The sequence below is a fragment of the Neltuma alba genome, unplaced genomic scaffold (genome assembly GCF_004799145.2).
Source record: "Neltuma alba isolate B1F8T4 unplaced genomic scaffold, ASM479914v2 tig00013410_pilon, whole genome shotgun sequence".
NCBI lineage: Eukaryota > Viridiplantae > Streptophyta > Magnoliopsida > Fabales > Fabaceae > Neltuma > Neltuma alba.
In genome coordinates, this window is record NW_021637664.1 from 156,848 (window position 1) to 175,369 (window position 18,522).

At 38.9% G+C, this 18,522-nt stretch overlaps 3 protein-coding genes and 1 long non-coding RNA gene across 9 annotated transcripts; 3 read left to right on the forward strand and 1 right to left on the reverse strand.

Annotated features, from left to right (window-relative positions):
• Positions 1-6,783: 6,783 nt before the first annotated feature.
• LOC114737107 (E3 ubiquitin-protein ligase ATL6) lies at positions 6,784-8,325 on the forward strand. The gene has a single exon (XM_028925014.1). It carries the CDS (start codon positions 7,071-7,073, stop codon positions 8,181-8,183), a length of 1,113 nt encoding a protein of 370 aa, XP_028780847.1. The 5' UTR covers positions 6,784-7,070; the 3' UTR covers positions 8,184-8,325.
• Positions 8,326-8,590: 265 nt separating this feature from the next.
• Positions 8,591-9,218, forward strand: LOC114737109 (uncharacterized). The gene is made up of 2 exons (XR_003739388.1): positions 8,591-8,806; positions 8,883-9,218. It is a non-coding gene; the product is annotated as an uncharacterized LOC114737109 (long non-coding RNA).
• Positions 9,219-9,243: 25 nt separating this feature from the next.
• Positions 9,244-13,944, forward strand: LOC114737105 (DNA excision repair protein ERCC-1). 6 transcript variants are annotated; one of them, XM_028925007.1, is made up of 10 exons: positions 9,244-9,262; positions 9,986-10,483; positions 10,963-11,077; positions 11,249-11,352; positions 11,888-11,987; positions 12,114-12,190; positions 12,621-12,720; positions 12,843-12,914; positions 12,993-13,061; positions 13,238-13,944. In XM_028925007.1, exons 2-10 carry the CDS (start codon positions 10,221-10,223, stop codon positions 13,559-13,561), a joined length of 1,224 nt encoding a protein of 407 aa, XP_028780840.1. In that variant the 5' UTR covers positions 9,244-9,262; positions 9,986-10,220; the 3' UTR covers positions 13,562-13,944. The 6 variants fall into 6 exon arrangements, with proteins under 6 accessions (XP_028780840.1, XP_028780842.1, XP_028780845.1 ...); XM_028925009.1 differs by lacking the exons at positions 9,244-9,262; positions 9,986-10,483 and adding exons at positions 9,830-9,836; positions 10,775-10,866 and having other exon boundaries at positions 13,238-13,605; XM_028925012.1 differs by lacking the exons at positions 9,244-9,262; positions 9,986-10,483 and adding an exon at positions 10,674-10,862 and having other exon boundaries at positions 11,253-11,352; positions 13,238-13,605.
• A 249-nt stretch (positions 13,945-14,193) lies between these two features.
• On the reverse strand, positions 14,194-16,280 carry LOC114737108 (UDP-N-acetylglucosamine transferase subunit ALG13 homolog). The gene is made up of 4 exons (XM_028925015.1): positions 16,133-16,280; positions 15,553-16,022; positions 14,996-15,092; positions 14,194-14,725 (listed from the first exon to the last, which is right to left on the reverse strand). Exons 2-4 carry the CDS (start codon positions 15,730-15,732, stop codon positions 14,469-14,471), a joined length of 534 nt encoding a protein of 177 aa, XP_028780848.1. The 5' UTR covers positions 15,733-16,022; positions 16,133-16,280; the 3' UTR covers positions 14,194-14,468.
• Positions 16,281-18,522: the final 2,242 nt, after the last annotated feature.

Below are 18,522 nucleotides of genomic sequence, written 5' to 3' on the forward strand. Positions count from 1 at the left end.
AGTCCAACTTGCTATTTTATATGTATACACGCACATTACCCTTCAACGAGACATTAATCTTTCATCTATATATGTATACGTATGAGAATATGCTGGTGGTTGTTTTCTGTAATTAGTCATTGGAACTCAAGGCACCGCAAGACGACAGTTTAACTATGGAAAATATGGAAACCAAACATAACTAATTAAGTAGTGATTATTCAGATTCAGACCTTGTCAGAATAATTCTCATGTCACACGAAGGGGCTTGGACCTTATAGTTCGCAGGGCTTTGATTAGTTTCAGCACCCTCAAGAGAGAACAAGGAGAAAATGCGTGGCTTGCTTTATTTTCACTTCACTGGAACCGTGAGAGGAAAAAAGTATATTTGATAGGGTTGAGAGGTACAATAACACATCAATTTTTCATCATGTGAAAGCACAACCTATGGTGGGTCCTTATATATAATCAATATAATGCTTTATTCCCTCATCGATCCGACTCTAAATTAACCCGAAAAGAAACAGACAGATATTGAGTTAGCCATGGCGGTCGGCATCACATCACTTATAACAACAAAGTGACTTCATTTCGTTCGTCCGGTTTCAGCCAACAGTTTCGGGAAATCATGTGTTCTACCAATAAAGCCAGACCCACATACATGGGTCAGTTCATTTTATGAGAAGCCAGTTCATCATCAGGGAAAATCCGTTTCAACAGAAAAGGAAAACCCTTTCTTCCGTAAAAGTCTTACAACCCCCACATACAACAACTCGTACCTACCCTTCTTTTACCAGAATTCTCAAATATCTTTCTCCTTACTCATGATGATATATACATCGGCCTAAATTAAAAAGCTCATTCCCATCCAATCAAATTCTTCTGAAGTCTTTTGGAATCTCCTGCAAGTGCTAGCAAAACATGGTCCGATTTTCTAAGAGCATAATTATATCACATAGCTACTGCCAAATGGTGTGAGATCGATGCGAGGGTTTCATTAGGCATATTCCACCGCGACCACTCGTTGCTGGAAAAGAAAAACTCGCGGTAGGTACAATCTTGTTGGTTTTCGCTTTCCGCCCCAAGCTGGCACGGCATTCTTAAAAATCATGTCAAGTTACTAAGAAACCGTATCTGTTTGAAAGTTGAAATTAATCTCCAAAAGGGTAAAAAGGTACAAATCCCCAGCCGGCCGAGGAGGGAGACACGGATGGATGCGTGGATGGGAGGGAGATCCCATTGGGCATGTGCTACGCGGCATCACAAGATTGGTTGGCTGAGGATGATAAACCTTCCCTGAAGGTGAAGTAATCAAAGACCCGAAACCCTAAAAGCTCAAATGCATGCATGCATGCATGCATGTACAGAAGGCAATAGCGTGGGGGCCAAATGTTAGGGCAAACAAGGAGATCTTTTTAGTGATTTGGATAGAGACTGGGGTTTGGACTGTGGCCTGGATTGGACGTAAAGGGCTTTTGTCATGATGCATTTGGAAAAGCACCTGGATGGACGATCGTGGGCCGTACACGTGGCTCCGTTGCGTTCTGCATCACATAATCCTCCACGTCCCCTGCTCCAGCAGGACCCCAATACTAGATTGCTATGTAGGAGGAATGAAAAACAGCGGCTGCTCCCAAAAACCACCTTCTCAGTTCACAAGTGGTTTCTGTTTTTCGGTACGCACCAATCGGCCAAACAAACAACCACGTTCCTTCGCCTTCACCTCGCTCTCTTGACGTTGACGTTTTTACGTAGGGGCCTCTATCTGTCTCTTGGCATCGCAATTATAAGCTAACATATCTTCTTATTTCATCAAATTACTTTATATACAGTGCTCTTGCTTGTGTTTTGGATCTTGTGCTTAGATGGTAATTCATCATCCATATAGAACAAACTAAGATACGAGATGATTTTTAGTATAATGTGAGATATGTATGGGACCCATTCGTATCAGTTTGCGACCTCAAGCAAGCCAGTCGGCTCGAGCTAGATCTCTATTATCTGCCTCGCGATCACGTCCTCTACAACTTGTGTCTGATTTTTTTCTGGGTGCCGTCATTTTCGTTAATGAAATGTTGCTCTTATCATTGATCTCATTGGTTGGGTGGCTTAAAGGTGGTTAAACAGGAACTTTTGTCAAGACTTTGGGGTTTACATATATCCTTCTATTTCCATGCATCATCTGTGATAATTAATAGGTTCGTTTATCCCGTGTGTGTGTGGGGGAGAGAGTACAGCAATCTGAACACACTACACAACACGACTTGGTAACCCAGGCCACTTGCCAAGGTCATAGAATTGCGGGCACTTCTATTCCCAATGTGGATTGTCACTAAACCTTCCATGATTTTCATTGTCGCTGTGAAATTTGGCTGTACAAGAAGAAACCACCTCTTTTTACAAACACAGGTTTGTGTAATACTGCCTCTGATCCTTAATATAAGATTTTGTTTAATTTTAATTTTAGTCCTAAATATAATATCCCAATCAACTTTGTCTCTCATATTTATATATATTTTTTAAAGTAGTTCTTCTAATAATAGTAGTTTTAACTAATACACTTAATTAGCAATGATATTTTAGAAAAAACAACACTTATTTATTACAGATAACTAACTTAACTTCTTTTCTTAAGCTCTTCAAATTAGTCAAGTAGCTCTTATAATTAGGACAGAAGGTAGTACTTATGGTAATATATTTTTTAGAAAAAAATACTTATATCTCAGCATTTTAAATAAGACGTGTAAAATGATTAAATTGGCATAACAAAAATAAGTTGCATAAAATCCAATAAATTAAAACAAGCGAATAAAAATTCAAGGAATCTAAAAATTACTATATATGATCCTTAATATAAGTCCTAGTTGACAATTTGGAAGATTAAGAAAATTAGTTAAGTTAGTTATTTGTAATAAATAGGTGTTGCATTATTCCCAATCGTGTATATTAGCTACAGTATCATTTAATGGAACTTTTAACGTGTGTAATTATTATAAGTATTACTTTGAAAAAAATAAATAAATATGAAAAATTTAGGTATTTAGAAGCGAATTTAAAATCAAACAAGCTTTTATACTAAGGACCGGAAGTATGTAACACATGGAAACTGAAAAAACCACACCATTCATATAAGCTTATACACGATGCAGCTTCCTGTATGATATATGTCGTGTTCATATATTATATTGACGTGTGAATTGAGAGTTCATTGAACCAAGCATGTGGATTAAAGTTAGGCATTCCTTGAAAAGTTTTTCCATTTTCAATTTAATTATGTAAATCTTGTTACGCGTATATCGCTTAACTCTGTAAAGTTTATTTTGCAATGAAAATTATGCATTTCATGCAAAAAAAAGTTATGATTTTGACCTTTTGAGGCAAATACCGACCAGCGTATGCGCGTGTCGTAACAGAAAGGTCACGCTGGGTTTTGGATTGAAAAATTAAGATAGTGGGCCTCATACAGATGGGCGCCAGTATAGGCCCAATTCCACTTTGACTTATAAGAGAGGCCCAGTCAGCGGGGCTGGTGAGAATGGGCATCGCCCACGGGCCTCTCTCAAAGGGAAAATTCATCACGGGACAAATTTACTAATCAATGCCACATGTGTACCTGGCCCTACCTCCATTTTTTTCCTAAGACATAATTCACTGAATTGTGCTGTTTGGAATGTTAGTTAAAATTAGTTGAAGATAATAAATATATAAAAAAATGTAATATTTTGACTAAAAATATCCTCATTTATGTGGAGGAGAAAGAATATGTAGTGAAAAGAGAACGTGTGAAAATTAAATATAATGATATGAGTCATCAAATGAGGTAAAATGAAAATTTGACACGCCATCTAAATGTCATTTACAAAAATTAACTGAGGGAGTAGTTGCTAGTTGAGCTATTCACTGCATAACCATAACTGGTCACTTGATGGTGATTCACAACTGCTTTTCGTCGATAACTTTTTTATTAATTTAAGAATTTCTGTATAGCTAATACATAATTAATTCTGATAACGCAATTGTTAATTGAAGGATTTTACTAACAATTATCAGTCAGGATGATGACATATTGATAATTTTGACAATTGCGTTCAAGAATTGTTATGCGAATACATCTTGAAAGTGATTTGCCCTTAGTATCTATTAGTAATTCCTAGCTGTTGTGTGTTTCAAAGAGATGCTGTCGATATTATTAAATCCAATCACTAACTCAAAATAAAGAAGAGTATAAGGCAGACAAGAAACTTGTACTGCACCTAATTTTTCTCACTACCTCTCCACCTCCTGATAGAAGAACGAAGATTGATGAAGGATAAAAAATTATTATCAAGACCACGAGACGCCTTCCCTGACTCCAACCACCATAAAAAGAACACATTAGATTAATATTACTTCCGATTTTTAATATAAAAGCAGTATAACTAATTTTAAAAAATTAAGATAATTAATTAGATTATTTATTTATAACAAATATGTGCGAAGTAACTCTTATATATAGGATTTGAGTTAATATATCAGATGGTCTCATAATTAATCTTCTACTAACCATGATGTTACGATGCTCAGTTATGAATTGCATTAATTCTCGTTTTCCCCCTGCAGATTGATTTTGTGTATCGTTACTCGACTTACTATTATTCATTCATGCTCAACTTGCCACTATAATTTAAATTTTAACGCAGGAAGTTTGAATTATATTATAGCTGTTCAGAAACACGATATTTTAGTTAATTGGTCGATGAAAGGAAGGAAGGAAGGAAGGAAGAAGCCCACGTCTTGGACCATATATTGTTGGGCATCAAGACACGCAAAGACAGATGACTGGTTATTATTAAAATGAGGGTCAAGTCAGCATTCAGAGCTGAACAGAAATTTATAATATTACAAGCAAGCATATATATTAATTATATAGCATGCTCTCACTGATGATGTACTCCTCCGATCCTTATTATAAGACTCAATTTAACTTTTTATTTGGTCCTAATTATAAGACCCAAATCCATTTTATCTCTTATATTTATGTATTTTTTTCCAAGATAATCCTTCTAATAATGATAGTTTTAGCCAATATACTTAATTAGCAAGGATATTTTAGGAATGACAACACTTATTTATTATAAATAACCAACTTAACTTACTTCCTTAATCTCCTCAAATAAGTCAATTGGGTCTTATAATTAGGACCGGAGGAGTATCACGGAATATTGGGATCCTCTGATATCTGCGAAGCTTCTTTTTGTCTGACTTTTCCTTGCCTCTTCTATGAATATGATTAGGCCGCCCTTTAACCAGATCACGGTGTTGTTTTTCATACACTTTAACCAGATTGACCAAAAGGCACCTCAGGTCTCAGGAATGATGGTCTCCCAGACTTGCCGCCGGCAGCACGTAGCTAGCCACGGGAGATTTGTACAACACAGTACTACATGTCAATGGAAAGTTCCGATTCTGGATGTCCCGTAAAACATGTGAAGGTGGTGTGGCCACATAATTATTGGAATTAATGTTCTCTTACGGTGAGAGAGTATAAGAGCATTCAGTGATTATGAATCCTTGCACGTGATAACTTTTTCGGGTTGTTGGCCCTCCCCCTAATACAATTTTAATTAAACCTTTCAAAAATTCCATCAGCTTGGCTGGGGCAGTAGACTCGCGCGCAAGCTTTTTCTCCCCCTCCTTTAATAAAAAGCATCGAAGTTTGTCGCTGGAACTCCTAATTCAAGTCTATGTCTTTCTCACATCAAATCGCGCCATCAAATGTCTTCTTGTCTGGAATTCGCTTTAACCATTTAGGCGGGATGAATTCGTAAAATACTATTTATTGTCCCTGTGTGTGTGTGTGTTTTTTTTTTTGAATTTCTTTATAAGTCACACTATTAACATTTTTACATGAATATACAGCCATCCTTTTTATATTTATCAGTTATGAAAAATAAACCATTAAGGTATACTGTATTTATTATTACATAAACAAGGATATTTGAAAATTCTGCAGTTTTAATTAATGAGACGATTGTTGGTTTGCAGGCGCGGTGATTGGGTCTGAAAATGGGAAACGCCTTTTCCTACTAATTACCAAATTTCCGACCATTTTCGCCACCGCCTTGCTGCTCCGCACTCCACAGATTTCGGTGCTTACGTGGATGCTTACCGTCACCCATATCTCTGTGCTCCCATCGCCCCCCCAAACCACTCAATGAGTATGCTTTTCAAACACAGTAAATTCCAATGTTCACCCTACTTTTTATCTAAATAAATGGTTAACATGCTTTATATAGTACTATTAATTAATATTAAGTCTAATCTTTAATATAAAATCTTGTTTGATTTTTATTTTAATCCTAACTATAAAATTTCAATCTACTTTGCCTCTCATATTTATATATTTTTTTAAGATAGTCCTTCTAATAATGGTAGTTCTAACCAATACATGTGATTAGTAAAAATATTTTAAGAAAGATAACATTTATTTATTACAAATAACTAATTTAACTTATTTTTTTAATCAAATTACCCAATTAACTTTTATAATTAGAATCAGAGAATAATATCCGAATGATTATACGTCAAAATTTCAAGACTTGTTTGGCGGATGATCATGCATGTTGAAGTCATGTCAGCACTGCAATGGGATTTTCAATATTGTAAAATAAGGAAAGAAACACGAAAGAAACACTGCGACTTAAATTATTTTATCTGAGGTTCATGGCTTTTTCTGAATGTAATAAAGGGTTGAATGAAGAGTGCGGCGTAAATTCGTGGACGGGAGACAGTAAAGAGGGAACCCGACAGTAAAAGGTCAGGGGCCACGTGGCGGGAGCACACCCTGTATGACCAGGGAGTGACGTCAGCCATGACCCGATGGAATAGAGGAGAAAAACAGACAAGGTAGACGCCGCCGCACCAAAATCCCCCCTCCTTCCTCTCAGTCCAATTCAATTCAATTCATTATTTGATTCGTTTTCTTTTTCAGTTTTCACCCTCCTTCGTCTCTCCTTCGTCCTCCGTTTATAAGCTCCTCTCCTCACTCTCTCTCCATTCTTCCCCTCCCACTCTCTCATGTGAAGCTCCGCCTCCGCCCTCAATTCTCCGCCATGATCAAGCCCGTCTCTCCCAGTGGACCCCTTCTCTGCTTCTGCCTCCTCTTACCGCTCCTCGTTGCTGCTCAGCCCCCCTCCAATTCTAATAATAATGACCAAACCCAACAGCTCAATAACCTCACCCCTTCCATGGCCATCATCATCGTCATCTTGATCGCCGCTCTTTTTCTCATGGGCTTCTTCTCCATCTACATCCGCCACTGCGCTGATTCTCCCTCCGGCAGCGTTCGTCCCCTCGGTCTCCGTGCTTCCATCGGTCGTTCCAGGCGTGCTCCTCGCGGTCTCGACCCTCTCGTCATCCAGACCTTTCCCACTCTCCAGTATTCTCATGTTAAGATTCACAAGATCGGCAAAGGCGCCCTCGAATGCGCCGTCTGCTTGTCCGAGTTCGAGGACACCGAAACCCTGCGTTTGATCCCCAAGTGCGATCATGTCTTCCACCCTGAGTGCATCGATGAGTGGTTGGCTTCTCATACCACCTGCCCCGTCTGTCGCGCCGACCTTGTTCCTCAGCCTGACCAGTCACTCCGCGGAGTTCAGAACGTCAATCCGGACGCCGCGGACCTTGAAGCTCAGAACGAGGACGTGGAACCCGAACCCGAACACGGGCAACAACGTACTGCGGATCCTGATCCAGAACCAGTGGAGCCCGAAATTCTGTGCCTCAATCAGTCGATGAAACGGAACCGCACGCGAGGGTCTCGATCGGGTAGGGCGCGGAGGTTTCCCCGGTCGCACTCGACCGGGCATTCTTTGGTCCAGCCTGGTGAAGACACGGAACGTTTCACTCTGAGATTGCCCGTGGAAGTGAGGAATCAGATATTGAACCGGGAATTGCATCGAGCGACAAGCATGGTTGTCTTGCCCAGAGAAGGTAGTTCCAGACGGGGCTATCGAATTAGTGGTGATGGCAGCAGCAGAGGGAGGTTTTCGAGGCGGCTGAACCGCAGTGTTAAATCGGACCGATGGGTTTTCACGATGGCGCCGCCGTTTCTTGTAAGGGCGTCGTCTATCAGATCGCCGAAAGTGGGAGGGAGCGCCGGTGAAGGAACCTCCGCTCAATTCGTCCTTCCGGCGGCGACCGATGCGGCCCGGCCCCCGGTTTAACTATTCCTTTGCTTCTAAACTTACTCAACATTTTCTTCATATCTCTCTTGTAGTCAACCCAATTTTTTTTTTTTGGTTATAATCTGCAGCCATTTTGTGGTAGCTCAAGATGTATAGAATGTGGATAAGAATATATATATATACTCTTCCGGTTTTAATTATAAAACCCAATTGACTTATTTGAGGAGATTAAGGAAGTAAGTTAATTTGGTTATTTATAATAAATAAGTGTTATCATTCGTAAAATATCCTTGCTAATTAAGTATATTGGCTAAAATTATCATTATTAGAAGGATTATCTGGGAAAAAAATACATAAATATAAGAAACAAAATGGACTGGGGTCTTATAATTAGAACCAAATAAAAAGTTAAATGGAGTCTTATAATAAAGATCGGAGGGGTATATTGTTATGCAAAGAATGACAACAGTATAATCTCATTTGATATCAAAATTGGGCACCAAAGCCAAATCTCGTGAACCGAAGGAAATGTTCTGTTCCCACATGGATAGGCGAAACCATTATAGGCCGCCTGGCGGACGGAGAATAAAAAACGGGACGGGGGAGAGAGAGGTGGGACGTGGTGGGCCTGAAGTTTGAAGGGTGTGCTTTTGGAAGATGCGGTAGTTATTTATTGTCAATTGTTGACTATATCTCGCCCCTTCTAGATGATTTGAATTTGAGATGGAGCCATTGCAGGTTCTCATGGGAGCATAAAATGGCACATGATTACTAATCAGCAAGCTTGATTTGAGTTGTGAATGTGCTGTTACTGTTAAGAATAATGATTGTGCCTTTTTATTTAATTATCATGACCAGACGAGCATATAGTAATAAATTATATGATTCCTTTTATATTTGATAATAATAAAGAATAGGAAGGTGGGGACGGGGAAGCGGAACCTGATGGGTGGGTTGGCATTTGGCAGTGGCATTGGCAGATAGGGTCCTGAGAAGGAGTGGAGAGGAGGCGTTTGCTTGCTTGTCACGCCAGAACTCTCAGTCGCCTTCCTTGACTCGCGCGTGTTAAAAGCCTCTCCATTTAATTCGCTGCGTATGAAGGTTCCAGAATATTATAGGTTCGCCCACCTACCCTTTCTCGCAAGTCGCAAATTCCCCTTGGGCTTGGCTGCGATATAGTCTGTTCCATTTTCAATTTTTATTTTATTTTCAAATGTATAGAAGTACTATTAATACAAAAAGGAAGATTCTTTTTTGAAAAAAGAATAACATAAACTGAGCAAGAAATCGAGAGCTGAACGTTCTTTGCTGTTTTTGTAACCAAAATTATTTTTTTATTTTTCTTTTTAGCAAAAAAAAACTATTCATTGTATAATTCAATGTTTTGACATCGTCTTCATTCCTCCTTCTTTTGACTCACAGCCTTTTTTTCAGCAACGTTTTATTCGTATTATCTCTTTTTATGAGGTAAGGAATAACCATACATTATTATATAACTTATAAATATAAGTATAGCCAAAAATATAATAATATAAAATACTATCTCTGCTTCTTAATATAAGAGTTAGTTGATTAATTTGAGTAGATTAAGAAAACTAGTTAAATTAGTTATTTGTAATAAACAAGTATTATCTTACTTAGAATATCTTTACCAATCAAGTGTCAAATTAGTTATTATACTAAGCACCAGAGGTAGTATTTGTATAAAGATAAATTATATTAAATTATAAATATTTAAAACAGTGTTTGATTTTGAAAATATTTAAGAGTAAAACGCGCATGAAGCAGACAACGGAGGCATCAGGGCAACCATAACATTTTTTTTTTTTTTGGGGGTGCAGACAGGCAACTGGCAAGAGGCAACCATAACATACATACGAGGATCTGGTTCCCTACCCAACAATTGGGACGCGGGTGTGGATTGGGTCAAGTTTCTCCAGGAAACGCCATAGTCCGTCCGTTTTTATAAATGGGCCAATGGGGATATTCGTTAGGCCCAGAATAGTAAGCGCATGCCCCCGGTCTCTGAATTAAGTCAGGCGCGGAGAAGGTGGCGGCAAGTTGCGGAGGAAGCTGATGGAGAATGGGGGAGAGCGTCAAGGCACAGAAGGAAGCAGTGATGGTAGCAAGAAGAGCCCAGTAATGATCACGATACCATCTTATCAAGAAGTTCTTGAAAGTTCGCAGGCAAGATCCACTCCGCCCTCCCTTTTCGTTCCCTCACAAACCTTTTCCCAGGCTTTTTCGTTCCTCAAATCCTCTGAGTTCTACTCTCCTCCTCCCTCCGCCTCTTATAAGCCTTCGCCCGCTTCTCAGTCTTCTGACTCTAGTGTCCCAAGGTATTCACTACTCATTCCTCTATTCTATTGCTGCTTTCAACTGTTTTCTACTTCTCTTCGCATTGGGGGGGGTGCTTTTTGCGCAATTTTTTTTTTTTGAAGAAATGGGATTCGGTTTATTCGGGTAATAAATTCCTACAGGCTTATGCGTTCTTCGGGTTTCCGCGGCAGAAATGTGATTTCCTGAGCTATCTGGATTTGTAATTGATCAAATAAATTTCTTCCATCTCCGCTACAAGGATGAGAGGATAGCGTTTTTTTCCCCCCCTTCCTCTGTGCTTAGAACCCAAGGAAGCTAGGAACTGCATGGAATCAATTCAATTTAAGTGCCATGAATATTTGCAAATTGCAATTTCGACTCGTTTGCACTCCTTATCGTGTCAGTATGGTGTTAAAAAGTTATAACCTTTGGATTTTACCTTTCCTCCGTTTCTCCATCACTGAAGTTAAGTTTCTTAGTCCATTAATGGTTTGATTAGGGAAACTGGTCAATCAGTCGCTCCATCTTCAACATCTACTTCTGCACCTGTTTCAACATCAACATCCTCCCAACTTACTCCAAGTCGCAATGCAATCCTTGTGAGCCACAGACAGGTAATATATTCTCATTTTCCAAGGGAATTTAGAAAAATTGTTTTTTTCTTAAATCTGCTTATAGATTGTGGGAATCAGTTTGTTCATCTTTTTTTTTTTTTTTGGGGGCCGCGGTCTTATGATATGAACATAGATATGTAATCTAAAAAGCATGTCTTTTCTCTGTTCTAGAAAGGAAATCCATTGCTCAAACATATTAGGAATGTCAGGTGGACATTTGCAGATGTCGTCTGTGACTATTTGCTGGGGCAAAGCTCATGTGCTCTCTATCTCAGGTTCTAGTCTCTGCTTCTCTTGTTAATGTGCTTATTCTCGGCAAGTTACAGTTGATGGTTAATATGTCATTTGTTTATTTGTTGCTGACTTAGAGTCACCAGTGTGGAATGAATACTTGATTACCAAGATATGTTGAGATCTGAAATTCGAAGTCTTGGCTGCCTTTTTATTATAAACGTCAAATTTCCAATAACCTGTTGTCCGGGTGCATCCTATTTATCATTCCTTCCTTTCCAAATCTTGCCGATCTAGTGTATACGTTGTACAATAAATTAATGACCCCTAAAGTGAAATTTAGTAATAATTTTTACACAATACAAATTCTCATAATCGATATCAATATTCTTACCCTGGGATCCGATGAACTGAGTAATCCATGTTGTACAGAACAATTTAAAGAAATCTTTCTTTTAAAAAAAAAAAAAATCTTTTGAAGTATCTTTCTTATAAAACCTTGCTATGTGAAATTTGTTCAAGTTTCTTAGCGTTCTTTGTCAATGCATCTACCTAACTCTAGTGGATGGGTTAATGCAGTCTTCGTTATCATCTCCTCCATCCAGACTACTTGTATTACAGAATAAGGGAGTTGCAGAAGAATTTCAAGCTCCGTGTAGTCCTGTGCCATGTTGATGTGGTCTGGTTCCTTGCTATTTACTTCGCAATTTTGTCTGCCTAATTATCTATTCAGATGTCTAAACATAGTAGATTTGCCTCCTATTTGAGTATGATAGATTATATGTATTATTCCTATTGGTTTTAGGAAGATGTGGTGAAGCCTCTACTTGAAGTAACTAAAACAGCTTTGCTTCATGACTGTACCCTTCTATGTGGATGGAGGTAATATTGACATAGCTTCTAACTTCATATGGAACACGAACGTTTAAAAATTTCATTTCAACTCTTTGAATTCTGAGATTGCTGCTAGAATTTACGACAATCTAAAGAGTATCTCAGCAAACTTTGACTACAGGTACCACATTCCTATTAATGAAAACGTGCGCTTTCATCTTGTTTAAGAACATTAAGTGACCGAACTACAGATGTGTATTATTGTGGCATGCTTATGAATTTTAGCAGCTAGCAGTAGAATTCTTTTGATATGTCTACTTGATTTTAAAACCTTCCATTCTGCTGTTGCTGTAGCTTGGAATAATGTGGTCATCGCTATGATGCCATGCATTTGAATTTTATTGCCTATGGTAGTAGGTAGGAAAATTGCTCTGATCTTGTCTGATTTTATCAAATTTCCCATCTCCTGTGGGTACAGCCTGGAGGAATGTGGTCGTTACCTGGAAACAATAAAAGTTTATGAAAACAAGCCGGCAGACATTATTCAAGGCCAAATGGATACAGACTATCTCTCACGGGTATATTTTTACGGTTTTTGGTTTATAAATCTATTTATAAAATAATAATAGCTAATGATTATTCCGATGGGTGTGAAATCTATTTCAGAATTATACTGAAGCTATCTTACTTTCAACTGTAGCTAACGCATGCCCTTACAACAGTTCGGCATGTTAACAAGACTGATGTAGTTACCCTTGGAACTACATTTGGGGTATGTTTATTTATTTCTTGTACACCGACACAGATTCACATAGATTAATTAATCAATGAAGTGAAATTGTTGTTTTAGTCTCTGTCTCATATTATGGGCGCATCCATGGAAGATCTGGCGCGGTGCCCGGGCATTGGAGAACGCAAGGTATTTTTCTAGTGCTAGAAGTGAGAAAGGATAGGGATTTTCTTTTAATTTTATGGGGCTATGAGTACATTATTTGGTGCCATAGTTCACAATTGCTAGTGGTGTTAGAGAACAATGGCATAATCTATTTTGCTGATATAGAAGCTCTAAATATTATGAACATCTTTTGACATCAGGTCAAGCGCTTGTTTGACACTTTCCATGAACCATTCAAGCGGGCAGAATCTAGCTGGCAAAACGTTCCAGAGACTTGTGCCCAGAATAATGCAGCTAGTCCCAGGACTTCAGCCCAGACCGATGCCGAACCTTCTTCCTTAAATGAAGACAAGCATGAAGATGCAGATAATGTTGGCAAACGAAGGAAGAAAGAAGCTGAATTGACCGTCAAGTCCGCCTTATCTGCAGCTTTCGCCAAATATGCTGACAGAGTTGGGAGAAAAAGCAACCCATCAGAAGGGGAAGAGAGAGGAGAATCATCAGAAGCTGATAAGAGAAAATGATTGTGATTTTCTCAGCGTTTGATTAATATTCATTTATTCCACAGCATGGGCTCTCAAGACTCAGATGATTGATTATTGCCTGTCTAAAGCCAGTGTAGAACTTCTCTTGTGTCTGGGACCAGTCTGGTCTCCACTTGGTTTTATCATACTGTGGCACTTGCTTCCACCTGAACATTAGATTGGGCCTTGCGCAGCTTTGAGCAGTGCAATCGCCAATTGCAGATCAAAATGGTCAATGCTGTCAAATTGCTCAGCGCAATTTAAGAATTGTTTTGTTTTATGCAGTTTGTAGAACATGTCTATAGACAATATGAAATATGAAATTGCACTGATTGTATTTAAAGTTTTCCTTGGAGATGTAAAGCTTTTGACGGAGTGATTAATAGGAGTGGAAAGTAAGACCAGCACAAATAATTGGATATGAGCCGATAGCATTCTAGCTTGTAAATGATAGATCCCAACCACATGGGCCTCGACTATAAGCTCAGTGCAGCCGTAGTGTCTCCATTGTGTTCGATGTTTTATTACTTGCAAAGGGAGGCTATAAATTGTTCTGGGTCATTTATTTTCATCAGCGAGAACTGACTACCGATCGCTGACGCTCAAGGGCATTGGAATTTGACTTTAGGTGATTAACTAAGGCATCTTAGGCCTTGATATGGGATTAAACTCTTGAATCAATGGAAAATTCTTGTAATTTTGCAATATATATGATTCATTTAAAAATAAAACAGAAGAAGTTTGTACTTCCTACATTCTGTATCCACCTACTTTATAACTACCGAAAGGGTAAACTAGTCAAGTGTTCCCCTTCTGTTCTATATATGAAAAAGAATCGTGTGAAATGAAGGTGCAGAATCTGAAGAATTGCAAAGGCATGTGGTTAGATGAATCATATTTTAAGTCGTCAATCATCAGAAAAACCGAGGAATCTATTGATGAGCTTTGCCACAGGTGTGGCATCACCTGGAGAGTAAGGGACGAGAGAGTTCAAATCCATATCAGCTACAGTTTGATGCAGAGTTTGAGGACGTGCACAATACAAATGTTTTCGGTCTGCTAGTTCTTCTGCCAGTTCGCTTTGATGATTGTCCATCAAATCTTCATTCACAACCACAATTAAAGGCTTTCCCAGTCGTAACGCCTCGAATATGCTACCTGACCCTGCATGGACTCAACAGTTACACCCTCCTCCTCGAAAATTCCCAGTCGTAACTTATCCAAGGATTTTCACATGCAACTCTAGTTTAAGGTGGAATGCAACAAACACAACCAATGACCATTGGCGGGACATCTACTTCACCTTATAGATGGAACAATAAAATTGAAGCCGCTGAAACCAAATAGCAACACCATGACTCATACCGTAATTACATGAAAAGTGAAGGACAGAGAAAAAAGATAGACAGAAAGAAAAGAGAAGGAAAAAGGGACCTGCGTGACTGATGACAAGAGAAGCTGAGTTGAGATGATCGGCAATGCTGGAGGAGAAGGTGAAGTAGTCTACAGCCAACGAATTACCTCCTTCCGACTACAAAGAAGTAACTTCTAAGAAATTCAGTAAATGAGAGAAGCATGTAATAAAGCTAATGTCAATACAAATACAATTTAATTTTAAAATTTAGATCTAATTGAGGGGAGTCCTCTCGAAATCCTAACTCATAATTTCTGGGTGATAAACCCATCAATGCATTAACATCTTTCAGTCTTTTCACAAATTTCCAGTGGACATCAAGAAACAAGTCAAAGACATTTGAGGAGCCTCAAGTGGACGCACTCCAAAACTTCGTATTCAAAATATCTCCTAATTTCTAACTTTTGAATTACCATTCACCTCTAGAATGTATTGCATAGGAACACAAACCGTCACTATTTTACATAAATGAGAAGCTAAAAATAGTTCAACTTCACTGGGGAGGCATCGGATGAGCAAGGAATAAAAGGCGGCAAGGGGGAATAAAGGCACTGCAGTGAAGTGTATTTAAGGTTACCTTTGTGGGAACATAAGATCCGCGCCCCATTTGAATCAGGAGGTGGGTGTACCCTTTTGTAAATAACTCTTGCTTGACCGCCGGAGAATCCACCACTTTCACAAGAGCATCAAATGAAGTTGTCCCCACGGTTACAAAAACAACCCTTCTTGTCTCATCATTGCCCACACGATCTGCCATTTAGACTATTTGATCTCTTCTACAAAATGCAGACCTTGCAAAAATATTTTCAATTGAAGCAATCGATGAGGACACTTGCTCCACTTATTCACGAGGCAACCTCCCCTTCTTCCTAAGATCGATCTCTTCCTTCTGTTTCATAGTTCCCCTTGAAGCCCCAAGAATTGAGATTTAGTAGGGAAGCAAATCAAGGATTCATTCCGTCTCGTACGGAATCCGTGAAAGTCACCTTTCTGTCGACAAATTTCTTTGCCTCGCTCGCGCCGCGAACTGAAAGCTGGTGACAAACGCTGCGTTTTTATGTGTTAGGGAAAAGGGGGAGGAAGCGGGATGATGGGGTCAATGTTTTCAAAGCGGAAGTCGAAATTGAAATGAAAATGAAGCAAACAGTGGCAAATACCTCACGGTGGAGAAAACGGCGGGAAAAGTGAGCCCGGATGATTTACGGCGAGGGGGGCTGGACCCGTTGCGGAGAAACCTGATATGACGTAGCAAAACACGGAGCAATCGAACGGTGCAAATTGATCGCTGAACAGCCTGCCGATCTTTTGCAATGGGCATGGCTTCCAGTTTCTTGCCCTTTTAGCTTTGGGTTACACTAGCACCGTTTTTTGTCGAGAAACTCCATGTCCTGGGCTTCTTTTAATGGGCTCAGTTTGATTTTAATGGGCTGAGTTAATTTTTTTATTTTTATTTTTTAGAAACAAAAGTAGCAGTAAAAACGTTATTTACGGGGAAAAAAAAGGAGTAAGTAACAGTAAAGATAACTGAAAAAATATATAAAATCCTAAAATATTTTGTAAATTTTAAGATTAAATGCATCCATAGAAAAGATGGTGGGAACAATGGGAGCAGAGTTTTGTGAGGATAAGTTAAATTAAATTGGGAAGATCATCCCTGGTTAAATTTTCAGTAATAATGAACGGGAATTAAATATTCATAAATGATGATGAGAAAGATATTTGGGAATTATGTTGAAATGGGCTCCGCTTAAGCACAGAGCCTAATCCAACTACTCCATACCTGGTGGGCTGTGGCTCCACTTAGTCGGAGCCACCTGTCCCTCCATTAAAGTCACTTGAAGCACTCTAATTCCAATTCCGCCCACCGCTTGCCATTCTTTCCCTTGCACCTAACTTCCATTATTTGCTTGTTCCCACGTACACCTCCAAGCACCCCCTTTCGTTTTCTTCTCTTTTCCTTTCCCACTTATTTCATTTCACGACCCACTTCTGATTGGACCCTTTCATTACCAATTAAATCATATCTCTCTCTATTTCTTTCTCTGCTCTGCTTTTTTAATCAACCGCCCCACCACTTGCTTCTCTCCGTTAACTTCTCCTCTATCTCCGTTGTATTTTTTTTTTTCATACTTCAACCTGAGAAGCTGTCCCTGTCCTCACGACCTGTCCATTATTTGATAGAGAAAATATAGATCTTCAATCTGATTTTGTTGACATCCTCCTGTCAGGTCATCTTTCCATATGTCAATGGTATCGTTCTCTGACCCTGTTTCGGCTCCTCGCTGAAATCAATACCAATACTTGAAATATCTGTTCAATTATTACTGTTGTTGGCAATTTGCTCGTGGAAAAATCTCTCTGATACTTACAGTATTAGTCGCGGCTAGTTCCTTAATATCATCGAGACTAAAAAAATATGATGAGAATGTTAGTGGAAGCTTCCCTAACCCAGGATTTGCGAATCTTATATTGTGTTTTTTTTAATCATCATGCCTGCGATGAAGAGAGAAAAGAGGGTTGCCCACTAGATGATGAGGCACAGAGAGAAAACGACGGCTAAGATAATTGAAGAACCAAACGCATTATATAGCATGACCTGCCTAGTAATCAGAGTACTGGGGCACTGATAGAGAAAAACAAGAAATTTTAAAAAAGAAAAAGAAGAAAGCGCGCGATTTCATGCACTCGCAGCGAGAGCTGTTTTTGACAGGCTAAGGATTTTTAGGACGGGTGTTCCCTTCCGTGGGAGCTCTTTTGTCACCATTAAGGCATCTTCTTGAACTTATCTTTCCTTTTTAAAATCTTTTTGGAGATGAAAAGGGCACCGCAAAACCTGCATCGAGGTTAGGTTTAGAAAGAAGACAAGCACTGATTTTGGTTGGGAGGTCAGAGTCCAAACTACGAAAAGATGCTGCTCACTCTTCAATCTTGAAGAAGCAGGCTCTATTATTTTATTTTGACCTCTTATGGATGGCCGTATGTGTCAGTACCAGAGATGTGGATTTGAACGGTGCTTCCAGTTGTTCGTCCTCTTCTCACACAAATGTATCCTGGAAATTAACAAATCAATATTTTACTTGACTTTAAACTTGGCGGCAGCTTTGTGAACTATAAAAAGATAGGATCGAAACATTTGGGTCAAATTGCACATTAAGATGGCCCTAGTTAATTATGTCTTTGAGGACATGAACTTCTCAACTAATCATTTCCTAAGTGGGGCCAATGAAGTTGCAGTTTCTGCTTGCACGCTGAGACTATCTGATGCATTCATCTCATAGTTTACTAAATATTTCCCCCCATCGTAACAATCAATCCGCCTATTTGATCCCAAAAGAAAACCTGTCTTCTTCAATACTACAGTGAGGATTTGGGAAGATGGAAGGAAGATTTATATTCAGGGCTAAAATTATCTTAAAGTCACTATTCACATGATACAACTTTATTTTTCGCGCTATATGCATTTGCCTTTTGATATAATACAACTTTATAATTAAAAATATATAAAATTATTTGTCATTCTTTTTTGGGAAAATTCCAGAAAAGGTCC

Coding starts and splice junctions, on each gene's coding strand:
- LOC114737107 (XM_028925014.1), top strand. CDS start 7,071: ATGATCAAGCCCGTCTCTCCCAGTGGACCCCTTCTCTGCTTCTGCCTC.
- LOC114737105 (XM_028925007.1), top strand. CDS start 10,221: ATGGAGAATGGGGGAGAGCGTCAAGGCACAGAAGGAAGCAGTGATGGT. Junction 11,353..11,887: donor TCATGTGCTCTCTATCTCAG/GTTCTAGTCTCT, acceptor GGGTTAATGCAG/TCTTCGTTATCATCTCCTCC. Junction 12,915..12,992: donor CCCTTGGAACTACATTTGGG/GTATGTTTATTT, acceptor TTGTTGTTTTAG/TCTCTGTCTCATATTATGGG.
- LOC114737108 (XM_028925015.1), bottom strand. CDS start 15,732: ATGGCAGATCGTGTGGGCAATGATGAGACAAGAAGGGTTGTTTTTGTA. Junction 15,093..15,552: donor GATCTTATGTTCCCACAAAG/GTAACCTTAAAT, acceptor ACTTCTTTGTAG/TCGGAAGGAGGTAATTCGTT. Junction 14,726..14,995: donor TCTTGTCATCAGTCACGCAG/GTCCCTTTTTCC, acceptor GAGTCCATGCAG/GGTCAGGTAGCATATTCGAG.